Source organism: Hirundo rustica, chromosome 1 (assembly GCF_015227805.2).
Source record: "Hirundo rustica isolate bHirRus1 chromosome 1, bHirRus1.pri.v3, whole genome shotgun sequence".
Classification (NCBI taxonomy): domain Eukaryota; kingdom Metazoa; phylum Chordata; class Aves; order Passeriformes; family Hirundinidae; genus Hirundo; species Hirundo rustica.
The window spans coordinates 37,672,765-37,699,979 of NC_053450.1; the positions used below are offsets into that span (position 1 = coordinate 37,672,765).

At 39.4% G+C, this 27,215-nt stretch overlaps 1 protein-coding gene across 3 annotated transcripts in view; it reads left to right on the forward strand.

Annotated features, from left to right (window-relative positions):
• Positions 1 to 13,062: 13,062 nt before the first annotated feature.
• The window catches only part of CA8 (carbonic anhydrase 8), a 48,386-nt gene continuing 34,233 nt past the window's right edge, over positions 13,063 to 27,215 (forward strand). For 2 of the 3 annotated variants that reach the window (XR_005701096.2, XM_040065585.2), the window contains exons 1-3: positions 13,063 to 13,168; positions 13,451 to 13,642; positions 17,314 to 17,438. Coding sequence is in view for 2 of the 3 variants with exons in the window: in XM_040065585.2 (XP_039921519.1) it covers positions 13,090 to 13,168; positions 13,451 to 13,642; positions 17,314 to 17,438 (396 nt within the window). In the remaining variant the exon portion in view is untranslated. The remainder of the gene's footprint in view (positions 13,169 to 13,450; positions 13,643 to 17,313; positions 17,439 to 27,215) is intronic. The other variant, XM_040065597.2, reaches the window with a different exon arrangement.

The following is a 27,215-nucleotide window of genomic DNA, read 5'->3' on the forward strand; positions in this document are numbered from 1 at the left end:
TGTGAAAAAATATCTCCCCCAGCCTTCTACATACTGAAGAGAAGGAGCATGTAACAGCATGACTTTTGTATCAGTTCCATAGAGATAAAACCAGCTTTTTCATTGTTTAGGAAAATGAATTTTCTCCTCAGGTTTGAATTAGACAAAGTAATTTTATTTTTTCTCCAAGTTCCTATTATAGTTATGACTATTATCAGCAATGAACTGTTTTGAACACCAAGCATAAGAAGAAAGCTATACTTTTTCTTTTTTTTTCACACCATCTTTTTACTAGTAAATTTTGGCCTAGACGACTTACTCTGTTTAGGATTAATGCATTCATAAGTCTTGTTTTCAGTAGCTATGAAGAAAAGACATTTTAAAGCACATTGAGGTAGGTGATATCCTCTCTAAAGCATTTTTAATGTATGAGACATTGTAAAGACCAGAAAAGCATTCTGTGCTCTGCAATTTGACAACTAATAAAAAAACCAAACCAAAAACCAACCATATAAAAAAAAAAGAAAGATAAAAACAAGAAAACAACCTTTGAGAGAGTGAAAGATATAGCCATGCTATTAGTGTCCAATTAGCTAATTTTTCAGCATATGAAAGATGAATATGATAACTGGTGAGGGTATGAAGATGTTGTGGTATTAATAAGAATGTAATTCCATAAGAAATTGTCTTGTGATTTATATCTAATAATATTACTGAAATGAGGCTAATGAAGGCAATCAATCCTATATAATACATTTTTGTAAATCTGATTCTCAAAGCATTTCTGATAGAAAGAGGATAGATTTGTCTTCTCCCAGCAATCGATCCTGACATGAGAACTCCCAATGAAATCAATTGATAAGCAGACAGGGGAGTAAATAGACCTCTGTGGATGCACTTCTGCTATGCCTTGCTTCTGTAGTTCCTCTCTCATGACAGTGTCCTTAGAGTCACATTTTTCTGTAAAAAAACTGCTCCAGTGCATCTGGGGCACAGACTCAGAACTTACTGCTCTACTAATGAACTCTGCCTGCTACAAAAGTTGCCTTTGCTCTTCTGATTTGGGTATAGATCACAAAGTCCTTTGCTGTGCTGTACCAGTCCCTCTAGACCTTTGGGTATGTATGCAGTTAGCTGGTCTACACCGCACCCCACGCTGCTTGGTTTCACTGATATTACACTAAAGGAAGGCGAGCTTCCTTGTATTTACCCATTCTGTAGGAACACTGCAGACTGCAGCAAATGTATTCCCACCCCAGCCTACCTTTCTCTAATCAGCTTCAGTTTGATTTAGTAGATCCCTGAAAACATACAGACAGACACTTATTTCCTTCTTTGTCCCCTTCCTTGTCTGTTTCATTACCCATTTTCCTTAGAAAGGGCAATATTATTTATAATATGTATCTTTACGCATTTGGAAGAACACCTATTTCTTCAGAGAAATGTCATGGGATATATTTAAAGCCAGAAATTTTCAAAATCTGGCACTACCTTGCTTTGCTTGAAGTACGTACTCACAGCTCTCCTTATGAGGGGATATCTACAATGAAATTACTAATCTTGGGAATAATTTTGTGGATGTTGAAGTATGACTTCTGTTCTGGGTAGACTGTGAAAAGAGGCTCCCACATGCGTTTATCTCCTCATGCCCAACACCTTTCCTCTTCAGGATTCTGGAAATGGACATTCTAGCACAGGTTTCTGTGTCTGTCATCCTGCTTATTTGAGTCAACGACAATAATATTTTTGATGTCTATGAGGCAGAATAAAATCTTGTGTGAACAGCCAGCACTCACATCTTTCCTCATCTCAAGAACCTTGTGACACCTGACTTAACACCTTACATATCCATCTTACTCAAATACTTAAGCAAGCACAGATATGTGATGGCAAGGAAGTATAATGGTGAAGAAAAGTATGTGAATATAAGCTTGGATTAAAGGTGTAGTGCTATAGACAAGATCATACCATCTATTCTTCTGTGCAAGCTTTTTCTATATCTCAGTCCAAGCAGCTGTTGAGGCAAGCAGCATGAAGCACAGAAGATTAAGGGCAAAAATATATTTGAACCATCAGGTGCTTGGAAAAACTACAGTCTTATCTGAGCTTGGCAAGAAGAACCTGAGAAACTACATGGACTGGAGAAACACTAGTGATATGGCAAACAATGGCTCCTGGTTTCAAAAGAAAAAAACAGTTGATGGTATTTTGTCAGAAAAGGAAAGATTTTAGTCCTGACTGGTTTTTTGTGTTTGAGGTTACTTATGAAAACCACTTAGCACAGAGCAGATTAGATCCTGGCACTGTTGTGCTGTCATCACTGTAAATTCATTAATGTTTCACCGAACTGTTCTAATGCCATTAGACTGCCCCATGTCACATGTGTTGTGTCTATGAATGCTCTCTTTGTCTCCCTGTGTAGCGAGGAAGGTGAAAGGCGCTGGAATTGAACTGATTCTTCAAGATGAGAATCTTTGCAATCATAAATAAAGTAAGTCCCTTCAGCTTAACGTTCATTGCCTCCTTTTCATTTAAAAACAGATGTCAGCACAAGGAGAAGGCAGGTGCAGAGTGCCCCTCTCAGCTGCTTTTGAAGGAAAGCAGGAAGTGAATAAGTCACAGGGAGCTGTGCTGGTTGGATCTTTAGAAAGCATTTATAGCTTCTAGATACATTCCTGCTAATGAGGGTGTGAGATGACAGCTCTTTCAAAGTTAGAGCATGCCCTGTTGCACTCTCATCAACTCTGATGGGTGCAGTGTGTATGGGAATATAATTTAAACATGAGGATATGAAGAATGATTTATTAAGTTACCACAGAAAGTACTTAAGAAGAAAGTGTCTAATATTAGAAAAAATGTCTGGCGTAGTTGAATACTATATAAACTACAAAATCTGTTATAAACTGAAAAAACCCCAATGGATGCTCTCCATACACTGCAGCACAGTCTGAAACTGCATATAAATAACCTGAATAACAGCTGTAAAATATTACAATTTACAACAGCCAGACTCCTGAGCCTAATGAAGGCCACAAACTGATGGTTGCCAATCGAATTATTGCTGTTAAAGCCAGCAGCAATGTTATCTGAGAGCATACTATGTTTGGGTGTGTGGTGAGAATCTGACTATTGCCATTTTCCCCCTTAGGCAATCCAATTTCCATACAAAATAGTGTCCTTTTTTAATGAGGGCGAGATCAGACACAATTTGATCCATGGTCTCTACAAGATGCCAATCTGTAGGTGAGCAGAAAAGAATAAACAGCTCTACAGCCTCTCTCTCCTCTCTTTCTACATCTATCAAGTTGATGTGGGTGGAAACACACCATTCTTTGTAAAGAGCTGGCACAATTCACCCTCATTAGCCAATCATGCCCACTTTTTTTGCCGCTCTTGCTGTATCTCATTTGAAACAGCACACTGCAGGGATTTTGCAGTGTCTGGGATTTTAACTATGAAAGAAGAAGTTTACAAGAGAAACGTCTGCAGCTTCCTGGGCTTGATGCACTGTGTTGCCTGGCATGGATTTCACTTTCCCCGTGACATTGAAAAAGCACTGCCACAGAACAACTTGCTTTGATGGCCTATGCTAGCAAAGAAGTTCTGTGATAAACAAGTTTTTAATCCTCTATTTCCACACTTTTACTAAGCAAATCGCAACTTGACAAAGTTGTGTGTCAATGACTGTGCCAAAAGCTCAGCCCTGAATGGAGATGGTAAAAGAGGGTAGGAGAGAAAGTGCTCACAGGAAGCACACAGAAGAATTGTACTTTAGAAGCTTTGTCAGTGCTTTGATTTAGTGCCATCAGTCCTACTGCAGCAGGCCTTCCACTAAGTGCTAGTGTAGACAGTCCAGGAAAACTCCCAAGAAGCTATAAATGATGCTTGCGACCTGAAAAGTATCTTCTGCCTCCCTGAATCCTAAGGAGGGCTCTGCCAAAGCAAAGAACGTGCCTGGACTCACGAGGAGCCTGCTCTTTCATGCGATAAGGGCTCTATGGAAAGAACTGTAGTGTAATCAAAGTACATAAGTAGCCAAATCTCAGCATCAGATTTTCAGGAGAAAGCCCTGCTGGGCCCTTTCGTGTGACGCCGTCCACATGTATCACATATATCTTCTGCATGAAGGGAATACCCAGCACTAAAATAAATGTATGTTAATATACCCAAGACAGAGTTCTCAGTGCCAAAATAAGCAGTTTGGGAAGCAGCACAGGAACGTAAGTAGCAGAGGACCTTTTCTACTTACCTGAAAGTTGTCTTGTTGCCTGAAATCTTCACAACATCCTGAAGTATTGCACTGTCTCCTGGTGCTACTCCTCGGTTCCTTTTTCAGATGAAGAGAGGCTGAGCTTATCTGCTTTGCTGATGCAGATACAACAAAGCACACTATGCTACGAACTAACTCCCTTCCTGTGGAACAAACATTAGGAAGCAGCTGAAGAGATATTCAAAATTCCCATGTTTCAATGTAAACCAGAAAGTGCCTGCTTTCAGATTCTTAAACAGGAGGGTGCAGGTGGTGTAATACAAAATCTAATCGCAATAATAAAATGTCTGATATAAAACTCTTTTTTTTAGTGAAGAAATCTTCTCTGATGCTTTCCCCCCTGCCCCTTTTATACAAAACTAAAGTACACAGATGCATTGCAGGGTATAGATGAAGTATTAGAGCCACTGCATGTCTCTAAATTACTGCACAGAGATCTAGAGAATTTCTGGAAAATATTTCATATTCAGTGTGGGAAAGTATTTTTATTTTAATGGTAGCTGTTTGAAATTGTTTAGTGGCTTGGAAAGTTACCAGTTTCTTTTCATTTCTGATTATGAACATTCCTCTGTCTTTGCAAGATCTCAGTTTTTTGAGGCTGTGGTTCTTTTTACCACATATCTAATCTGAGCCAAGTACTACATTGTTTTTGATGATATTATCACCCTGGAAGAATACTAATTCAGGAAATCAGTGTTCAATGTTTCTATACAAAACATTTAAATTAGAACAAAATCAGTTGCTTTTCTCTAGTTAGCTACAGAACACTTGCTTAATGATTGGTAAAATATAAATCTGAATGGAAATATCTCCTCTTCCAAGGTTCCAGTTGATCAGTTTTGACTTGCCAGACTGAGGATGTGAGCTAAGAGCTTATCTAGCGGCATTGCAGTGACACACTGCCTGTCATTTACTGCCTGTCCCCCTTTTAAGTACTTGTTCCTTCATAATTATTATCTGCACTTGGCCACTGGACTTTGAAACTGCAAACTGCTTTCCGTATCTTGTGTTTCCTGCTGTATATACATTGAAATCACACTTTGTTATCTGTCACTAAGATTACAAGCAGCATGACTTAAAAGGAAAAAGGTAAAAAAAAGTCAATGAAAGTAGGGAGCCCTTTAGTGACTATAAAATGTGACACATCTCTGTAACCAAAAATAGAGCAATAATACTTGGAATCTGGTGCTGACTGAGTGGTGAATTAGAAAAAAAAAAAAAAATTAGTAGAAACAAGTAGAAAAAGACTAAACAAATATTGATATGTAGTAGAAATTTCAGGCTATAAAAATATTGATGTACACTTCAGGAAAAATCAATAACCAGGTTTCACAAAAATTTGTAACAATTTTTAAACTATATTAATTAAAGGAGAAATTCAAAGTCGTTACTGGCTGAGACTATGCATTTTTTGATGAAGTTAAAGAGATAAAATATTCATAAATATTTTAGGGGTTTTATATTTGGGGAGAAGTCTGATCTGATTACATCATGAGTGGTTAAAGAATTTTTCATTTTATTAATAGGTAAGTGGTATTGTGCAATAACATAAAGTTAAAAACTGATTTAAATGTATGTACCTATATAGGAACTTACCAGGTTCTGGCAGAGCCCTGGAGTTTTGCAAGAACTGGCTGAACAGATCCTCAGTCTGTTCTGTAAATTTTTAATAAATACAAGAAAATATTATAAGACATAAGTAACGTTAGCATTATGTAGATATTAAAGAAAAAAAAGAGAGAAATGAAATAATTTAGGTAATTACTTTCTGGTTTGACAAAAGAAGCAGAAAAACTACAAAAAATATAGGACTAGAGTTATAAAAACTTGATGCAGAGGAACTAGTGAACTGGTTTTACACTAGTGAAAATAGTTTTACAAGAAGTGTGTCTTGTCAAAGAAACCTATAATGAGATTACAGATTTATTGAGGCATATGATTTAGTAGTGTAAAAAAAAATATATATATTGAAAAGGAACACTAGGACTCATTCAAATGAATGGCATTTTAGGTCAACATAAAACAAAATTATAATGCAGTCTGTCCACACTCTCTAGACTGACTGCTGGATACCCTGACTTGCAAAGAGAATTTAATGTTTATACTAAATCTCAGCAAACAAGAGAGCCAATATTTGATTCAACAGCAGAAAAAGCCTAGTGTGAATCCTAAATGTGCAGATAAAAAAGAAATTAATGTGTACCTAGAGGTAAAATGAACTACACAGGAGAATTCCAGTGTCTGTATTTTTAATATGAAAAATGGGAAAATATGCAGAAAGAAACTAAACCCAAGATACCTTGGTCTTAACCCTCTAGTAAGTGTTAAAGAGCTCCTTTTGTTTAGACCTCACAGAAGTGGCCAGACTAACACAGGTGAGTATATTAGAGAGATAACATAAAGCAATAAAGGCTCTCCTGTCAAGGCAGACAAGCATAACATGAACTGAAAATTAAAACTAGAAAAATTCAAATTAGAATTGAATACCCATTAGTTAACACTGAAAGAGATTAACCACTGGAACAAGCTCTCAAAGTAATGAATTCTTCATGTCTTGATGTCTTCAAGTCAGGCATTTCTGAAAAATGTGCAGTGGCAAAACACAAATTATTACTTATTGATAGCCAAATAATTAACTTACATGAGCAATTGCATGAAATGTAATAACTTGTGATATAGGAAGACAGAATGTACAATTCCACAGCTTTTCCAGAACAGGGCAGATGAGCACTTTGCCAGCTATGGATGTTGGCACATTGGTAAGTGAAACTTAGTAGAATGAATGATGAACTGACACTCCTTTCACCATCATTTTACAGACTCAAATATGTTATCTTCTTTCCACTTCACGCTGATCAGTGCTTCCTCTTTCTCACAAGCTTCCCAGCTGAAAAGCCAACACCTGTAAGCCAACACCTGCTTGTGCTCTTCTAGTGAAAAAATGATCAGGCCCATTATTTAGCTCATCCTCTCCTTTTATTTTAAAATGTAGAAGGTATTATATCTTTCCCTGATTCAGTGCTTCCCTTTGAAACATTTAATTTGCAAGTGGTGGATTTAACATCTATCAGCTCCACTGACAAAAAGCCACTCCTTTTCAATAGCTATGAGATGAAATTCATAATCCTTCAAGAATCTCATCTAATGTTAAAGATCTGAACATTTTACAGCTAGGTAACTACATATTTATCATCTCCTCATTGCAGATTTCCCCCTTGAGCTTCCCATCTTCTTCCTTTAATTTGCATCTGGGTGTATCTTTAGTTTTGCTTCCTTCTTAAAGAAATAGGAGTTTTGCTTTGTTAAGGTCCTTGATTATCATTTGCATTCTGTGTTTCAGAGACATCTTATTTCATCCTGCAACTGCCTTTCCTTTTAGCCTGGTAGCAGAAAAAAAAATCTCACTTCCCTTCTAGTCTTCAGTTGTCTTCAGGAATTCACTTTACTTTTGTGCTTCCTTCATCAGCAATTCCTGTTGTCTCCACCATTTTTTGTAATTCTTCACTTTTTTTTACCCCAGGGCTAGATCCTTTTAGGGAAAAGAAAAGCTCCAGGAGACTACATAGATTACTTTCTAAATTTTTTGTGTGCCTGTAAATACACTGTACTTTAATATTATTTCTTCTATTCCCTTTTGATGGTAGTTTTTTTTCAGTCCTTAAAAGTGACTTCCTATTACTTGTGTTTTCATTAAGCAGCTTGACACTATCCTCTGTAGTTTTAGTGTCTTCAAGCTGCGTGTCTGTATTCTCATGGGCAGCCATAATAGTTTTATACATTTGAACCCTGGGAGCATACACACCAATTATGCCCTTAGGTTTGTGGCTTGTTCCCATTTTCCCCTCACCTCTTGTGCCTGTAAAAGGTTTATAACCTCATACTGTAGGAGAAACTCTGTACATACTTGCAGATCAATGTATTGATGTTTAAATTCTCCACCCAAACCATGCATACACATGAAGTGAAACACGTGAAGTGTGTTTAGGGCCAGTCTGGTGTCCTATTAGCTGGCAAAACCAGGAAGAACAAATTTACTCTTACAGACCATAAAAACATACAAGGCCACGGAAACCACCCTTTGGTGTAGATGGAAGGAGAAATTGGGATTCAAATGACAATTTTTGCAATGTTTGCAGGATGGAATTTGCCAATGTAAACCTGACTTGCAAAGATACAGTGTCTTTCAGTGTGAATGGTTTATTTTTGCTATAAATGGCTCCTTTATTAGAAATGGTCTTCCTTTACCTTTTCATCTTGGAGGGTTTGAACTACCCAACCAAATTTTCCGTTCTGTAACACATTACTACAGATGAAGAAAATAAAAATAGGCAAATATTATTATTTCAGGAATACTGAAATATTTTTCCTTCTAATGAACTAGTTCCTTTTCAAATATGCAGAGAGATTTTCAGTATTGGTACATATAAGCTCGTGCTTTCAAGTTAAAATGCAGAAACTCTGTGCTTACACTTCTAAACTTGGAAAAGAACCAAATTTTTTGAGAGTGCATTCTGGCAAGAAGTAAAGATAGAAACAAGACCACGTGGGAGATGTTTGCTGGTCAACCTCACAGTCAACATGGGAAGAAAAATGGGAAGCCCTATTCACTGGAAAAACTAGATGCTCCAGCTCCCTTCAGCTGCCTGTCTTGCTGTACGGACATTGCCGTTTCTTTCAGGACACCTTGGCAAGAACGGAGATCTGGCTTGCAGAAGCATAAATAAACTATAAATTAGCCCAAATGGAATGCTTTAATACCCCATCAAACAATTCCCTCCTTATCAAAATATTAAATGCTGCATGCCCTCAACTACTCTATGTTGGCAGCAAAGTAATAAAGAAAAAGGGCGGATAATACAGGAAATATGATCATATAGAGTCTGGATTTCTCATGCCTTGCACCAAGGAAAAAACTATCAGTTCTGTGGCTGCAAAGAATCATGCAGGTAAGAATGTATAGTCTAATATAATTTGTACATAATTCTGCTTTTCTTTTTTTCTATAGATTTCTTAGAAACCTGTACTGGACTCTCCCTTTTCAGAGTGGTGAAAGCAGTAAGTAAAGTCGTGGACATGTAACCTCTTAAAAAATATTGCTTGTCGTTAATGGCAATTGTCACATCCAGATTTTTCGGTGTTCAGATGGAGAATATTGGTTCAGGCCCTGTTTTCCCAGTCTATATTTTTTAAAGGGTTTGGGGAAGATGTATTATCTTCTTAAAAAAAAAAAAAAAATCATGTAGAACAAAAAAGTATATCTAGATATAGAAAACAGAAGAATAGTTGCTTGGGATCTCATCAGGATTAAGTATTATACTAACCATGTTTCAAAGTGACATTTCTTGTTTGACATATGAATGTCAGAGACTACACTGCTCCTGAACTACTGTTGTATGGGTTCAAAGAGAAACTATTAAGCCCTGGATCTGTGCCTGAGTTTTTATTCCTGGTACTATCAGAGGGTGTGATCATTAATCCCAGTTAAAGAAGTCAGAATGTTCCAATGAATCAAAGGGTGAACCGGGATTCAGGAGAGAGATGACCTGCTCCTGCTCCTATTGATGAGGTGTTATGTCGCTTATGAAGGTCGCATTGGCTGAGCTTCTCCTAGTTTTTGCTCAATGATTTAATATTAGCTTGGGGACCATAACTTTACCTCTCTATAGATTTTTCAGTGTGTTGAACCACTGTAACAAACATCATGGGAAATGCATTTTTACAGAATGAAGAGTGCATTTATATGTATTATAGTTATATATCTAACATATTTTCATTGTAAATTCAACTATTGGGAGCTTCTACACAAACTTAAACAACTGTATGTTTGCCTACATCATTAAAGGAGATCAAATCCCAGTGATTTTGAACGAATCTCAGATCATGCCACTATCTCCATCTGTTTGTCTCAGACCTTTTACTTGAAGCTGGGTCCATAAACAAATGAGCTGATTTGTGCAGAGATCGGTAAGGTCAATATCTGCATCTGTGATTGGAGTTTAATGTGAGGGCTCAGTCTCATACTCCATTTCCTCGCGGAGAAGCAAACTCCTTTGTTACTTACATACTTCACCATTAAAGAAGTCCCAGGAATCTTCAGTGAAATCTAATCTGTTGATTAGATCATGCTATGCCTGACAGATACTAAGGAAGAAGCAGGATATTTGCACAAAAACTACTCAGCAGACATATGGGAATAAATGTCAATTATTCAGTAAGGATTTACCTGCTATGCCTAATTTTGCAGAGGGATGTGGAAAGAATTGAAAGGTTAAAAGGAAGGACAACAAATATATGGCAAAGCCATGAAAAGTATTTATTGCAAGACAGGAACTCACAGGTCTGATAAAGTTGCCCCTTATAAGCGTGAAATTCTAGAACAGATATCCCACAGGAAGGTTACTGCAGGAAAGGACTTAATAGACAGCATGAATGAATGAATGAAATACTGTATTTCAAGACTAAGGGAATGAACCCAGCCTCCTAGGACTGTTTGGTTCATTTCCAAAATATAAGTCTCCTTTTGAAAAAGAAAATTAATTTCCAGTTAGATGGACCAGAACTGATGATGTTAGGGCAATGTTTGCTTTTTCCCCATGTGGTTGAACAACGATTCAAAGGAATCTACATTAATAGAAGCAGCTGGTGTGTGGTTTAGAAGTGAATAGATGATAAAAGTCAACAACTTACTAAAGCCAGTTGGCTATGGGAGATGGGTATGCATATACATGATACCTCATGTGACTAAAATGCATGTTAAAAATATCAGAGGTTTCTTTTGAGCTGATGTCAGGTGCTCAATATATGAAAAATGTCTGTCTGCCTTTTTTCCTCAATAAACTGCACCATGTTGTAATTTGAGTAGCATGATACTGCAGAAGGAAATCTGTGTTTCTTCGCTCTTGAAAAAACCCAATCCAGTAAACTTTACTTCTTATGCCCTATTTTCTTTTCACCTTGCATGCAGCTCATGAAGTACTTTCTTGCTTCATTAATGAAGTTTCATCTCAGCCCTTCTTTTTTCATCTCACACTGATGATAATTTTTGCTCCCCTGTCAGTGCTGCACAGGAATCACAGGTGCTGCTGAGTTGGGGATCACTGAAGCACAATGAGCTCCACACTGAGATCAAACCTGTGGATCAACTGGACAGGATCAAAATGTCATCATCTTGGGATACCAGAATTCAGGGAGGTCTGGTCACTGTCTTTAGGTGGACTAGGATGGTAAGCAAAGGGCACTTTTTACCATTATAGCAATGATATTTGACTGCCTCTGTTACCTTTTCAGATTGCTGTCAGGGATCCCAGACTGTCAGTACTACATTCCCATTTCCCTTCCTGTCACTGATGCAAGTTTTTGGGCCACTGCCTAGAAGAGATCTCTATAACAGAGGTCCCTTCTGTCCTTTTTCCCCTGACAGAATGAATATTCTCTAGTTCCATACATGGCTGTTTTCAGAGAATGAAGAGTCCTTTCATAACCTTGAACTGAGGCATCTTCATCTTGGGGAGAGAATTTCCTCAAACCCTCCATTTTAATATAATTTGCAGTAGGAATTGATGCCACACTTCTTCCTTTAGGAGAAAAAGGGCAGAAATGGGCTCCCTTCCTTATTCAGTGGCTTCTTTATCCTCACTGATGGTCTCCGTTCCTCCATAGAACGGACACAGTGCTCAGTAGTGAGGAGTAAACACAGAGTCACGGAATGGCTGATGGAACTTCTGGACATCAGTTTGGCCAAATCACCTGCTCAAGCAGGGCTGCCCACAACAAGGACCATGTTCAGATTAATAGCTTCATGGATGGAGACTCCCCAACCTCCTGGGGCAGCCTGTGCCAGGGCTTAGTCATTCTCACCATAAAAATTGTTTCCCGATGCTCAAAAAAACTGTCCCATATTTCAGTTTGTGCCCATCACCACTGGGCCCCACTGAAAAGAGCCTGGCTCCATCTTCTTTTGCATCTTCCCTTGGGTTATTTGTACACATCTGTGAGATCCATTGAGCCCGCTCTTCTTTAAGCTGAACAGCCCCAGCTCCCTCAGCATTTCCTCATTGGAGAGGTGGTCCAGCACCTCGGTCATGACCATTTGTTGGGCTCTCTCCAGTATGTTCATATCTCCCTGCACTGGAGCAGCCTAGATATGAACGCAGCACCCTAGGTGTGCCCTCACCAGTGCTGAGCAGAGGGGCAGAATCACCTCCCTCGACTTGTTGGACTTGCTTTGCCTAATGTAGCCCAAGGTATCGTTCACCTTCCTTGGGGCAAGAGTACGCTGCTGGCTCATGCCTGACCTGACGCCCACCAGGACCCACGGTGGGTGGGACCCATCCACCCAATGCCAAACTGCATTCCAGTCGGGGAGTCTCCCACCTGTCCCAGCGCCTGGGTCGTTCCCCCCCAGCGGCCGGGCTTTGCCCTTCGCCTCGTTGAAGTTTCTCTCCCTGGGTATCCCCGGGTGCACAGAGCGCCTGTGCCCAGCTGGAGGGGCAGCGGTAGCTGCGGAGACACCCACCCGGCCGGGCTGGGCAAGCAGCCTGCGGAGGACGGCGAGGAAGACGCCGGGAGGACCGGGGAAGCAGCGTCCCGCCGGGCACGCCCGCCGCCGCCTCACCTCTCGCTCGCCGTGCGGCGCCGCGCCTCCGGGACTGCGGCCGGCTCCCGGTGCTGCCGGCGGCCGCCCCCGGCCCTGCCCCTGCCCCGGCGCCCGCCGACACCCGCGGGCGGGGGCGGAGGGCGGGGGGAGGTCCCGGCGCGGAGCCGAGCGCCGCCAGCCCGCCTCGCCCCGCGCTCGCTCGCGTTCCGCACACCCCGCCCGGCCGCTCCTGGGGCGCTCGCCCATGGCTGACAGGAGCCTGATCGAGGGCGCCGAGCCCCTGCCGCGCCGGGAGGAGGCTCCCGAGTGGGGCTACGAGGAAGGTGAGGAGCGGGCGGCGACTCCGCCGGGGAGAAACTTTGTCCGCGGCCGGGGGAGGAGGAGGAGGCGGTGTGGGAATTTCAGCGGCGGAGCGCGGCGGGGTGCGCACCCCGGCCGTCCCGAGGCGCCGGGAGCGGGGAAGCGCCGTCCCCGCGGCGGGAGGGCAGCGGCCGCCGAGCCGCCGGGTCCGGCCCGGCAGCCCTGATACCGCGGGGGCAGCGGCCGGGCAGCGTCCGTCTGAGCCGCAGCGGTGCCCCCGTAACCGCTTTTCCCTTGTGCCTCAGGAGTGGAGTGGGGGCTGATTTTCCCCGATGCTAACGGGGAGTACCAGTCGCCCATTAACTTGAACTCAAGAGAAGCCAAATATGACCCCTCGCTCCTGGAAGTGCGTTTGTCACCGAACTACGTGGTGTGTCGCGACTGTGAAGTGATCAACGACGGGCATTCGATTCAGATTGCCCTGAAGTCAAAATCAGGTATGCTGAAATATGGCCTTGATTTTCCCGGCTAAAGCTTGTGTTGCCTGAAGACTCACTGTGCTTATGTCCCGGAGCGTAGGAAAACCAGTCTTTTCCAGCAGCGACCTGTTGTGCCCATTCAGCATGGACTATGCCCGCTGAGAGTGTTGCTGTTGACTTTGGTAGGAAGAGGAGCAAGTGTTGCAATGAGAGTTACGGATTTCGATGCCAGACTGGATGGTCAGTGAGATTGCTTCGAAGCATGTCCAGAATTTCCTTTTGTGATGGTGGCATCCAATTCATGGGCATTAACAGCTGTCTGCGCTCAGAAGCAGTACAGACTATTGCTAAGACAGTGTAGTGCCAAACTGTTCTGTACAGCTGGCAAGATTTGTTCATGGTCCAAAGACCATGTAAGTTAAAAGTGCTTTTTCCCATTAATTTGAGCAGGTTCTAAATATTAAGTACAGAATTGGACAGCTTAAGATAGATACACCCATTAATGTATGCTCACAATGTTGATGAGGACCAAGTAGAAGGCAGTCCTAATTGCTTAAAAGATGACATTTTTGGTGCCACTCATCAAATATGATAGAAGCAAATCATAAAAGAAACAATTCCAACATAAGTGAAGCTGCAACATTTTCTCCAACCTTTCATCTGGGTAAACTATTCTGCGTGAAGGAGGCAAGAAAGTAGGGAGGAAAACAGTCCATTTTGCTTTCCAGCACTAGAGTAGTTCTTACCATGTGTTTGGAAGAGCCACCATGTTTTTCCAACCAGTCCTAGCTATTAACAGTCCTTTGGGGGCATTTAAACAGCTGAACATTGTCAAACCGTGAGACATTCCAACTTTCGTTTCCTTCTGAGAACTCAGCCATACTGGGAACTACAGCTGTGCTAAGTGTCAGTTCAGTTTTACACAGTCTTTTAAAAAGGAAGGGTTTGTTATTTTAATAATGATGCTTTCCTTTATAATCTCCTTTCTATGATAATTTCCATGTATTTTTGGAGTACAGAATGTTTCTTTCCATGGAATTTTGCAGATTTGCAGTAAAAGAGAAATTTTGTATTTCCCGTTAGTTTTACTGCCTTCATCAGAAGCAGAGCTCTTTTCCCAAGGGATGAGGTTCTTCCTGCAGGATCAGGAATTCTTGAATTCTCCTGTGGAGGAAGTGAGAGTGACCACAAATGACCTCATCATTTGCCAAAATGCAACTTCTTCCATCCTACCTTTCCCAAGGGCAGTTTGTAACTTAGTAGTGATAATTAATAAGGTGGGACCAATGCACCTAAATGCCTTTGCAAAACCATAAAGAGAATTAGAAAAAGAGAAAGACTTTTTTTATACTTGAATGCGATGTGATGCCAGACGGATGAGTCTTGAATTATAAGAAAATGTGAAATAGAGTAAAAGTTTTTGACTGAATTATGGTTTAGGAAATCTTGGTTTAATTTCAGCTTTTCCTTAGATTTAATGTTATGTAATTTTGCATTTTCCATTTGTAAACTGGGAATAATTTGGGAGGAAGAAGACAACATTTATTAAACCTTCCAAGAGGAGAAAAGAGTTAATAAGCTGTGTTTGAACCTGGCCTAGTATTCTGGCCATTTTTCAGGGATTGCAGAAACTCCTGCAGTTTCTTTTCCTCGCAGGAGATCTCTGATGACAAATCCATTTAGCCAGATTATTTTGTTGGGAACTGTTGAGCGCTTTTGAAACTCTGTCCGATTAATGTGCAAGAGATCGTCATCTACTGTAATGTTAATAGTCAAAGAAAAAGATCTTTGTGGGAAAAAAGTAAACTGATTAAGATGCATATTAAAAATAAATTTGTCATTACTGGTGAATGTTTTTATCCTTTAATTCAAGACATGCAGTCCATGTGGAATTCCCAAATCGTTCTCATTATTTAATTGAAAACATTTTTACAGCTGCTTTCATTTTGGTGGTGGAATATGTGTTGTGCATTAGGTGGAAGAACCATGACCAACTATGATATAGTTTTATCATGGGATCAGTGTCTTAACTGAAACCTTGGAATGAAACTCTGAAGCTCCTGGAGATTCAGAACTACATCATATAGAGAACATTTGTTCTAGTTTTTCTCAGAGCAATGCTTTAAAACAGAGAAAAGGCTCAATTTTCCTAATTGAGATGATGATGATGATGATTATTATTTCGTAATTGACCACTAATTGAGTATTGTGATTTTCATTTGTCCAGATTTCTTAAATACTTCAATTGGTTGTTTCCCGGAGTGTTCACCAGATTTGTAGATTTTCCCTCCAGGGGATATAAGTATAGACAGAATATAGGTAAAGCAAGGTTAAGAAGCAAATTGGAATCCATAACTACATTTAGGACATTTTGTTTTAGAAACTCTAATGACTGTTAGATTAGTTGTTAAGAATTATTAAAGGAGGATTAATTGGAATATTTGACTTTTTTTTTTCTCCAGTGTAATTGCTTATGAAAACCATAATTTAGCTGGTTTTTTGCTTTGCTTTTTTTTTTTTTTTTAACAGTTCCAGACCTTTGGTTTTGTGTTTATACAGTGGTAATATGATTCAATTGCTAACTTACGTTTTAGTATTACACGACCTTTTGTGCTGCAAACTCAGTTTGTGTCAAAATAGCTATATATTATGGAACTAATTCCCTAAGACTATATTTCATGCAGTTAAATAATCCTTATCAATTATCAGAGATTGTAAAAGATTAATTCCAAGTCTATGAAATGTGAGCTAGGATTTAATGGATTCTGGGGAAGACTGTGAATGTCCTTAAATAAAACTCAGCCCTGTTTAGAAGCCAATATTCAGTGATTTTAGTGGGAAGTTACCTCCAGCTTGTGGTGTAATATTTGATCTAAAGCAGATTCAGAAATCCCTGGGTGAATTGTTTCTGTTAATTCCATAGCAGATTTGGCCTCACAATTCCTTGCTTTTACTACTTCTGGTGGAATTCTCTATTAATTCAAAAGTACTGAGCAACTATATACATTTTTTTCTTGTGCGTGTGTTGCGATTGTGGACAGATGTTTTTAAGAAATTCCAGATGTTTAAAAAACTGAAGTAAGGAAAACTCAGGGGTGCCTAGAAGCTGTTTTTAAGTAAATGAGGTGTGCTGGTTTTGCTCCAGTGTGTAGGTTTGATTGCATTTCAGTATGAAGGCATTCAGTATCTCAGAAGCCTGACAGGTGGTATATGACTGAACATCTTTATTTAGCAAAATGTTTGCAACCAAAAGTTTTCTATCAGTTTCTGTGACCCATAGTAAATATAGGTGATGGAGATTAAACGTTTGGACAACTTGGAGGTAACTTCCCATTTCAATTCAGAACCCCTGCCATCTGTTTAGAGCACACAGTTAATGTCTTGATAAGACAAATAAACATTCCCTCTTCTGGCTGGCTTTTATTTGGTGTCCTGCATCATAAAACAAAGAGTTCAGAATGACAGCCGTTTTTTACTGTTTTTCATAACTGCCTCAGTTCATGTTTCAATTGTACCTGCAAGGTTCTTCAGAAGTAAAGGTGACAAGTCTGTCAACTTAACTCTTCCCTTCTCTGGTACCATTAGTAATATTGAAGATTGCCTCAAACTCCTTGCTGTATTTGGAGGATACATTCAGTGGCTTGTCTGCTTCAAAAGGCAAGTTTTTTACCACTTATCTTCTTTCCCAGTGTTAATAGGGGGGCCATTACCTCGGGGACACGAGTTTGAACTACACGATGTTCGATTTCACTGGGGGAGAGAAAACCAGCGTGGTTCTGAACACACAGTTAATTTTAAGGCCTTTCCCATGGAGGTAAGAGTGCACTGCATTGTATAACGTCCGTGAAATGCAAAAGATTTTATTTCCTAGCCTGAATTCTTGGTAGCCCAAAAGAGACTTTTAGCTCTGAATGCTTTATATTTCAACCACATAGCTGTCTTCCTGAGGTGTGCTTTAGTGCAGGTGAATTAGGATATGCATCTGGAATAGAATGCCTCCAGCACTCATCACACTGTATGATTAATTGGTCGTAAAGTTAACTTGCAGAATTATTAACTTCTTTCTTATTAGTGTTCTAACAAGATCTGCCATTTCAACACTTCCTGTGTCACCTTGACTAATAGTTATAGATGGGGAGAACTAGCCACTGGAAGTATTTCCATGGTGAGTAATAACAATTTAGGTCAATTTGGAGTAAGTGTAGAGCAATTTGTTCACAAAACAGCTTTACATACTTGAAATTTGAAGATTATGTGATAGTCCTCTGTATGTTCTGAAAGATCTGAAAAAAGTACATGATTTTGAAATAAAAGCAAAGTGATAGTGCAGTCTTAAAAAATTCAGCTCCTCCTGGGGTTTGTTTCATAGTCAACACAAAATGCTTGGTCCTATTTCTCCTGTCCTCCAGCATCAGTTTGTCATATTGCTTCACGTCCCACTGCCCCATTGCTTACAGCTGTCAAGGAATGTCTTGGAGTATTCCTTAGCCCCTGAGCTGCAAGACTGCTTTTAACAGATAACAACGCTGATGTTTGGCGACTTCAGCTTTGCACCTTTTATTTCATTTGTTGTGCACTATTTGTTTTAAAGAGACTCAAGATTTTTTTGGAGTTCTTTAAGTTATTTTGGCCTTATTTATCTATCATAATCCCTCATGAATCTGAAACTGTTTCTTTTTTCCATGGTGCTCAGTGCTAGGAAATTTATTATTGTAGTGTTCGTGAGTGCCAGACTATTAGAATAGAACTGTCTTATGGAGAAGAATATAAAAAATGCTAAAGAATATTAAAGCAACTACTGCAGAAATAAGTCTAAAAATCTTGTGGACTTACATCATCCATCTAATTCTTAGGGTTGTTCAAATACTTTCTTTAAGAGTTGTGGGTCAGCTTTTGGTCTGCTATTTGCTATTGCACTGGTCTGTCACAACCCCTCATATATAAACTTACTCGTAGGGAGCTTTCAGGTTGAATTGAGTCAGATCATAGAACCATTTAGGTTGGAGAAGACCTTTATGATCAACAAGTCCAATCATAAGCATAATGCTGCCAAAGTCCTCCCCTAAACCATCTCCCTAAGTGCCACATCTATGTGTAGATCGCCTCTGCAGGTTGATTCCAGACAGATCCTGGAAATGCAGAATTGCTTGAATTGATAAGACTTATCAACCAAAGGAAAAACAAGGGAATGACTTCTGCATCCTGGTTACCTGGCATAATATATACAATACGATTTTTATGGGCAGTAAGACCTTCAGGATACTGCTGTGCTCCCCTGAGGCAGGAAATAGCCAATTCATTATAAAATAGCTCTGCTTGGTGCTTTTCTTCAAGGCTGATGCGGTATGTGGTGATCGAGAAATATTCATATGAACTATACTGAGAACTGTACTTGGGAATCTATCAGGGTTTCCTGTCTCTTTATGTATTAAAGATCCCTTGCAAACAGTCTTGGTGGTATGTGGGAACAGTCTATTGATAATCTGCAGAAAACCTAGAGTTATCTGCTCCAGATCAGTCCAGAGAAAAATATGCTTGACCCAGAGATACAAAACAACAAACTTAATAAGTCATGAAGGGGTTTCATTCTTTCCTATTTTAAAAGCAGTACAGCAGCTGCACAAACAGAATTCTGGCACAGTTGAAGAACATCACCTGGCAGTGAGCAAGCCAGTATTTTTCTGTTTCCTGCGTCTAAGCAGCTTTCAACCAAACTTTAACTTCCAGGAAATAATTACTGATGCTAAAATTCTCTAGCAGAAAAACCTGACCAATAATACACTTTAAGTACGGTGTGAATATTTCATTTTGTAAGCAGATAAATTCTTAGGGCAGAAAATGGCCAGTTCATCATCTTCCACCCCAAGTTGCGAGAAAGTGCAGAGCAATTTTTTTGACAGATGAACTGCATTTCCTTCTGCTGTGTGCACAAAGAGCTGTTAAATTAATTCCCTCTCAAATTATCCAAATCAAATATTATACTTGAGCAATAATAAAATGGGTGCTTGTGGCCACTGTAAATGTTTATGTAGCACACCTGAGACTCCAGAATGGAAGATCTGCTGTTTCCATTCCAGGCATAGCCTTGTCTTTTTTTTTTTTTTTTTTTTTTTTTTTTTTTTTTTTTTTTTACAATAGCTTTGATCAGTGGACCAGGAAGTCTTACTTGGAAGGGGCCCACATGGATCATCCTGTCCAGCTCTTATGTAAATGGCCCATATGGGGATCGATCCCACCATCTTGGTGTTGTAAATACCATGCTCTAATCAGCTGAACTAAGTTTGTTGGTTACTGAACAAACAGAAATTGATGCCTATTTTGGCTATAGCCTAGCAATCTGGTGTAGCATATGCCTTCATACAAAATAAGCTGGTAGTTGTTCGTACATCAGTGCGTGCCTGGAAGTACGTTCAGCACCAAGTACATTAGTTTGGGTCTTTTTCCAGTGTAACATATCTAGCTGGTCATCTTCCTAAGGAGCTAGAAATTATTTCCATGGCAAATGATAGGGATTATCTTCTCTTTGTGAGAGGAAAACAAGGAGATAAGCAGTAATATGAAAATGGAAGTGCTTGGTTTAGGTGGGTACATTACCAACACAAAAGGTTGGCCTAGATTATGCACTCTACTACTCTATTTTAAAACCTGAGCAGTTTCACAAAAATCAAAAGTTGAGATGACTACCTGAGACTAATTATTGACTGGAGCAGCAGTCTGTTTTTTTTTAGGGCTGAAGGCTATGCAGCTTTATTTTATTACACTGGACAAAATAATTGTGAAACAGCTTCAGATTATCATGTAATGACCTTTGTAAACAATTTAGAAAAAGAGTCTAATTTTTCAAAGTTTGGAAGACCAATCTTCTATTACTTCCTTAGTCTCTTCATCTTTGGTACCATAATTTCTATAAAAGAAGTTAGGCAATATCCTGTTTTAGTTAGGTAATACCCCATGTTTCATAGTGCAAAAATCCATTATTTCTTACTACACAGCTGGGGCTTTTGCACATGGTTAGGATATGTAGGTTCATGGTGAAGTTGGTTAGATTATGAAGCTTGTATCACCTCTGGAACAGCTTATTGAGCTAATAGATATTGTCCAGAAATGTTGCTCATGAGGCTTCGAGGCTGAGTTCTTTGTGGGTTTTTTTTTTTTTTTTTTAAAATTCTTATACGAGGTTCAGCAAAGGTGTGTTTTCCACCTTCCTTGACTGAAGAAACCAGAATGTAGACAATGATATGCCAGTGTTTTCATTTTCAGTGACAAATCTGAGTTTGCAATAAGTCAGGAAAGCAGGGCAAAACAAAAATATTTGTCAAAAGTAAATATGGTGACACCTCTTCTTAAACCAAGGAGAAACAGAGGTCTGCACATACCAGTATCTCCTTTTTTTTTTTTTTTTTTTTTTTTTGTGAAAACAAGAGCATAAAGGGAGCTCTTGCCCTTTGGCCAGGAATTGGAAGGGAACATTTGTGCAGCTTTCCCTAGAATCTTTCTCACCAACTACTACTGCATGTAAAAGAGTGCTACTTCGCCTTTTGAGCAAAGTTACGTTGGCCATGACATATGCTAAATGTTTAGTAATGGTCTTAACATTGAGACTGTTTCTTTCCAGCAAATGGAACAGGATTCCAAATATCTGTGCCTTACAGTACAAATTTCCACAAAGCAGTGAAATCCATGTTTACAGGTGATTTACCTGAAGCTGATTTAGGTGTAGGAAAGAGAGGAACTATTTGGTATCTTTATACTTCTCCCTGAAGCCAAGAGTATGGGTTGGAGAAGGAGGAAAAGCAAATGAAGAACTAATGAAACTGACTCTTTCCCTTACCTCTGATGTATAACAGGGAGATAGAAGAGGACAGGAATTGCAAATTGCTGCTATTTATTTTTGTTAAGAAAGTGAAAAGGGAGCAGCTAAAAATGAGTTCCCATTGTATCTGACCTCTGTATAAATATGGCACATAATAGTGCTGGGCTGAATGAAATTACAGTCAAAATAGAAATAAAATCCAGCAGGAGAAAGTAAGTCACATGAAACATCAATACAGGTTTATGGAAAAAAAAATCACTACTTCTGAAATGAAAGGAAACAGGGAAAAATATAAGGGGGCCTTAAAGTTGTCTCTTCCTCTTAGTTGGTCAGATGGTGGTGTGGCCAAAGACACTAACTGACCATAAAGGCACAGTTGTTTCCAGACTGCTGCTCTGAAATAATACTGTACCAGGGAAAATAAAAAGGTTCCTTTCACCACTTGCAATATAACCAGGAGGATAATTCTCTGTAATCCATCCTCTTTAAAATGTAGGATTACATTAGCTGTGAACCATGTGAAAGCTCTCAGTTGAAGTCGGCTGGCAGAAAATAATTTAAAAAATGTTTTCAAGACGTGCAGGAAGATTAAAAACTATTATTGTCCATCCTACATTTTTTGAGTAGAACAGAAGAAAATACAGTTGCTGGAAGGATCAAAATCAGTTCTGGATGGAAATAAAAACTGTTCCTTTCCATTGCATAACAAAGAGCAGATGAAATAATTCTGTAGACTCTTTCAGAGTAACCGAAGTACCTGCTGCAATGAAGTAACATAGTGCAAAACACATATCCTACCCCTGATTTGATTTAACTCATGACATTTTCCTTGGTTAACAAGAAATGATGCCCAAAGTACTCATCTAACAGAGTTAAAGCTTTAGGGCTTCAAGTTAGGCTGTTAACATTACAATTCCCTACTAAAGCCTTTACAGTCTTCAGTGTGGGGTTTTCTCTGTGCCCGGCTCTGAAATCAGCTATCTGCGCACAGTGCATCCCCTTTCTGGCATTTCTGGAGAGAAAGTATCATGCCTTCAACACAGAAATTTATTTTTTGCCAAATTTTAGTATTTTTTGCCAAGGCTATTTAGTCTTGCTGCCTCTTTTAATTGTTTTCCTAATAGCTTATTAGGACTAAAAAATAAACCAGAGTATTTGTAATTGTAATAGAAGGCCTGGGAAACAGTGTGCTTGCCAGCATGTCTCTCCCTCTTTATTCTTGACTTACAGGCTTAAAAGCTGCAGAAGGACTGGGTAGGTGTGAATGGCAAGCAGAATTCAAACCATGATGACAGTAGTTTCTTTCTTAGGACTATGATCTAAGCAATAAACTCTAAAAGGTAATCCAGGGGGTAAATCCTGTTGCCTTGGTTGCATTGATTGCCTGCTTGTGAAAAAATAATCAATTTCACTCATATTGGCAGCACAAGACCTTTTAATGAAGGATATATATGAATTTAACAGGAGGCAAAAAGAACAGATTCCAGAAGAGTTTATGTAGCATCGTGCTGAGGTCAGGAAGTCTGCTCAGACACTGTCCAGGTTTTCTGGTGGAATACTAACTTGTTACTAATAGTCTTGGGCAATCTTCTAAATTTTGGAATCATTGCAGGTGAACACTCTTAGCTGTGATTAAACACATTGTGCCTTATAAGGAAATGATGATGTTTGTAAGACTAGTAATTGTTTAAAATAGATATTTTCATTGGACAGTGTCTAATTTTTGAGGACGGAATTGTGGAAAAATACGGGAAAATCGTGCCAATATTTAAACAGATGTTTTCAGTTTTGTTCATTAATTTCAGTGATTTCTACAAAAGCAATTTTTTACATGTCGTGTAGATGCCATTTAGGAACGTAACAATAATACTTAGATTTACACAGCACTCTGTGGGCAAAATTGGTCTTAGCACCAATTCCAGGACTGTCAGCGAATCATGTTATGTGGGATCCTAATGTGCAGGTCCCAAATGTGCAGGTGTTTAAGTTTTCTTCTGCATTTTTCCATGTATCATACACTCTACAGTCCCCTAATTGATGTGACATCTATTTGGATTTTTATGGTGGGACAAAGCTGTGAGGTCTTTGTCTCCTCCCAATATACAGAGAAACATGAAACCAGCAACAAGATAAGGAAAAAATTACCATCATTGTAAAAGCACACATGTTCAGCTTATGACTCCTGAGATTGCTAGTGCTTTAAATTCTTTCAGTGTTATGTTTTTATTGTTGTCGAGGGTTAATTTGACCTAAGTAAGCACATGCAGTCTCTGGGATATACTTTGTTTTTGGGTTATTTGCCAATATGAGTTTTGATTGGCCCTTGTTTTGCTCACTCACATATAGATTTAATTTTTCAGGAATGCACCTATGTGCTTTCTGTTGTGAATTCCTGAAAGCAGGTGCAAAAATGGGCTGAGGTACTTGCACAAACCTTCTTTTGTCTGGCCTAACACCTGAAAAAAAAATTAAGTTAAGCCCTGTGGGAAAATGTACACATCTTTAGAGATAGCAAATTTAATTTCCCTTATGTGTAAAATCTACAATATATTTATTGGATTGTGGAAGATGTATGAGCTGCCAGACACTAGGTCAAAGAGGAGTGGTGTTAGTACTGTGTACTGTAGTCTCTTTATCTTTTTGCCTTTTTTTTAAGTGTCATTTGAGTTTTGTGTGGAGAAGCTTTGTGGTCCATATGCACCTAAACCACTTTTGAGGCAGTGGTTGCAACCTTCTGTGATTAGTAACTTCCACCAGCATGGAGAATTTCAGTATTCATTGAAGAAATAAATAGTTCAAACTAAAAATGACTGAGCAGAATAGGACAAACTAACAGGAAAAAAATTGCAAGAGTAGAAAGTTTGAGTGAAGGAAAAGAGAATGAGAAGAAAATGAGGAGCATCTGAAGAGGGGAGCTCTTCTCTGGGCTCCCCGTTCCACCTAATCTCAGTCTATTGGTTTAGTTCTGCCAGGAACTGCAGGCAGTCTTTGTGATTTGCCTGTAATAGAGGTTTTACATCAAATTTTCTTGCAGCCCTGCTGGGCTAAGGTAAGATGTTCAGTTGCAGCCTGTTTGGTGGCACTGCTTCCTTGTGGAGGCAGGCATGTAACCTTGGACAGAAGAGCTCTTATCATACTGTCTGTGGTAGCAAAAGTATATAGCTTCTGACACTTTATAAAAATAAGGGATTCTTTTCCATTCCTTGAGCAGATTTACAGCTTTGCCTCCTCCTTTCTCTACTTTCTTACAAAATTGTCTTGCTGACAGTGCTTGTATTCATGGATATAGCGGTCGCTGTCAGACAACCCTTATAGAAAACTCTGTTCCCAGCTCTAACAGAATGGCCACTTATGTATCTGCTGTGGGAGAAGGTCTTCCGTAGTCTCTTAGCAGATGGGACTTCTGAAGAGGATTTAAACCTAGTTTGGAGCTCAACAAGATTGCTGCTCAAGTCTTTCCCATTTTTCTTGGCTGCGTGCCCTTGCTGTGATTTGCTTCAGTTGTACATAATTTTCTAATTTCTGCCATGATCCTTGCTGGCACTCTGCACGCATTTTGCTTCAGTTTCCTGCTGCCTTGGTTTTCCTATTTGGTTTTTCTTGGCACTTTGCCCTAACCATTAGACCTAACTTTTTTGCTGTCTAAAACTTAGCATTTGTTGAATAAGGGGAAAGGAGATTCTTTATTTTGTTGTTTTCCATGCTGCATGCTTGAGTCAGGACCAGTTCCAAGACTGGCCCCTATGCATAAGTAAATACTCTAAAAACCAGAAGAAATAGCTTTCTGATGCTAGCCCCAAATTTTGTGTTATCTGTGCTAATGGTGCACTCATGGCCCTCAAGAGGTAAAGGATGGAACTTGTAGATATCTAAGATCTGAGAACTTGAGGCAGCTTCCACGAGTATGTGCTGTTATGCCTGAGTGCATCACAAGCCCAAACAATATAATCCTTAAAACATCAGTGCAAGGGAGATGAATTCTGCTATTGCCAAGGAACTGGTAGAACACAAGTTCAAAGAGATTAAATTGTTTGGCCATGGTCACACATGATGCCTTTTGTGGAAGTGGGGGAGAATTGACTCATGATTCCTAGATGCTCAAATTCTAGTAAGAGTTTCAGACACTGTAGTGTTGGAATACCTAACTTAGGTTGTAAATCCTGTTTCAGTCATTTAACCACAGGGCTATCTGATGCCCTAGTCCACAGGCCCCACTGTTGTCAACAGGATACTGGTCTTCCTGACTTTTTACTGTCCCAGCATTAAGCCAGATAATGAACTGAACTGGAAGAAAGCTGAAATTTAGCAAAATTTGTGGAGCTCATGGAACTATGGAAGAGGAAAAAAGTATGGTACACTATTATGCAATCTGCAGACTTGAAATTCAAGAGAAAACTGTTGGAGAAGCATAAGAAAGTTTATTATTTCAAAGGAAGCTTAGCCAACATTACAGGAAAACAAAAACCTGACTGAGTTTCCTAGAGGAGTGTATTATGGAAGAACAACTGCTTGCTGGATTATAGTCAAGATTATGATTTAAGAAGATAATATGCAGCTGCAGATTCTCATATCTTAAGACAGACCATTATGTTTGAAACACAGAGAACTGTGGGATAAGAATCAGTTATTTACAAAACTTGGCTAATTAACAGGGAAGGAGTGTTTTCTATTCTGCCTTCATGAGAGAATCTACCACTGAAAATTAAATTGGTGATTTAAAACCTTCCACATATGAACAGTCTGGTTTTAAGTCCGAGACAACAGATTGCAGGCAACACTTTGGAACTGGACTTGCTTTTATTAAATGCTTTGTCATGTAAGTAACTCTTCCAGAATTAAACGCTTAACCTCTTTGTGTTTTCTGTCTTCTTGATGATATTGCTAGTCTGTAATATCATCAACTATCCATCAAGGTCTAGTCTTTTTTCCAAGATTCACCTTATCTAAGTGGAGCTATAAAACCACATGCAGACACACACATGCACCCTCTCGGGTTGGCAAGAACCCAGACTGAAGGTAGGCTGGAGAATCTTGCAGTAAAACCCTTGCTTTTTCCTTCCTGGATTTTGTATTTCAAAGGAGGGAAAATGAAAGGCTTCCAAGTATATTTGTTTCTGTCAGCATAGGTAAAGGCAGACCCAGGGCACTTCAGCCTACATGTTTGCTGGGGCCAAACATGGTAGGGAACAATAAGCTGCTCTGTGGTGCGCCTTGCTTTGCACACTGAGCAGAAACTTGGCACAGTGAAGAGCCTGACCTGTGAATCTGACAGTAATAACTCTGTAGCTGCTTCGTTTCTTACCATTAGGTTGATATTGAAAGTTGGCAGCATAGCGACAGAGACATTTTGCCTTTTTTCAGTCCTTTTTTTTTAGCCTGTATACTTACATTGCAGTTAAAAAACCAGTTAATTTTGATTAATTCCTGTTTTCCTTTAATCTCCTGTGTGTGCCTGTAGACATAAGCTGTGCTTGTGATTTCAAACGTGAAGAAAAATAAATACACGCAGATGACAAATTATATATCCTCAGTTTCCCCGACACTCTATGATGGTTTGGCCAGTGATTTTCCTAAGAAACAGGCAAGCTAATGTTACATGTCAGCAGCTCTCTTGGGCAAACAAGGACTAGGAGATAGGTAAAAACATCTATGTTGTAGTTGCATTAACCATGAAGATTCCTCTTTTTTTTTTTTTTTTTTTTTTTTTTTTTTTTTTTTTTTTTTAACCTTTTTAGACTTTTTGGCTTCTTTACCCAGAACAGAAAGAAGAGTGGTGGT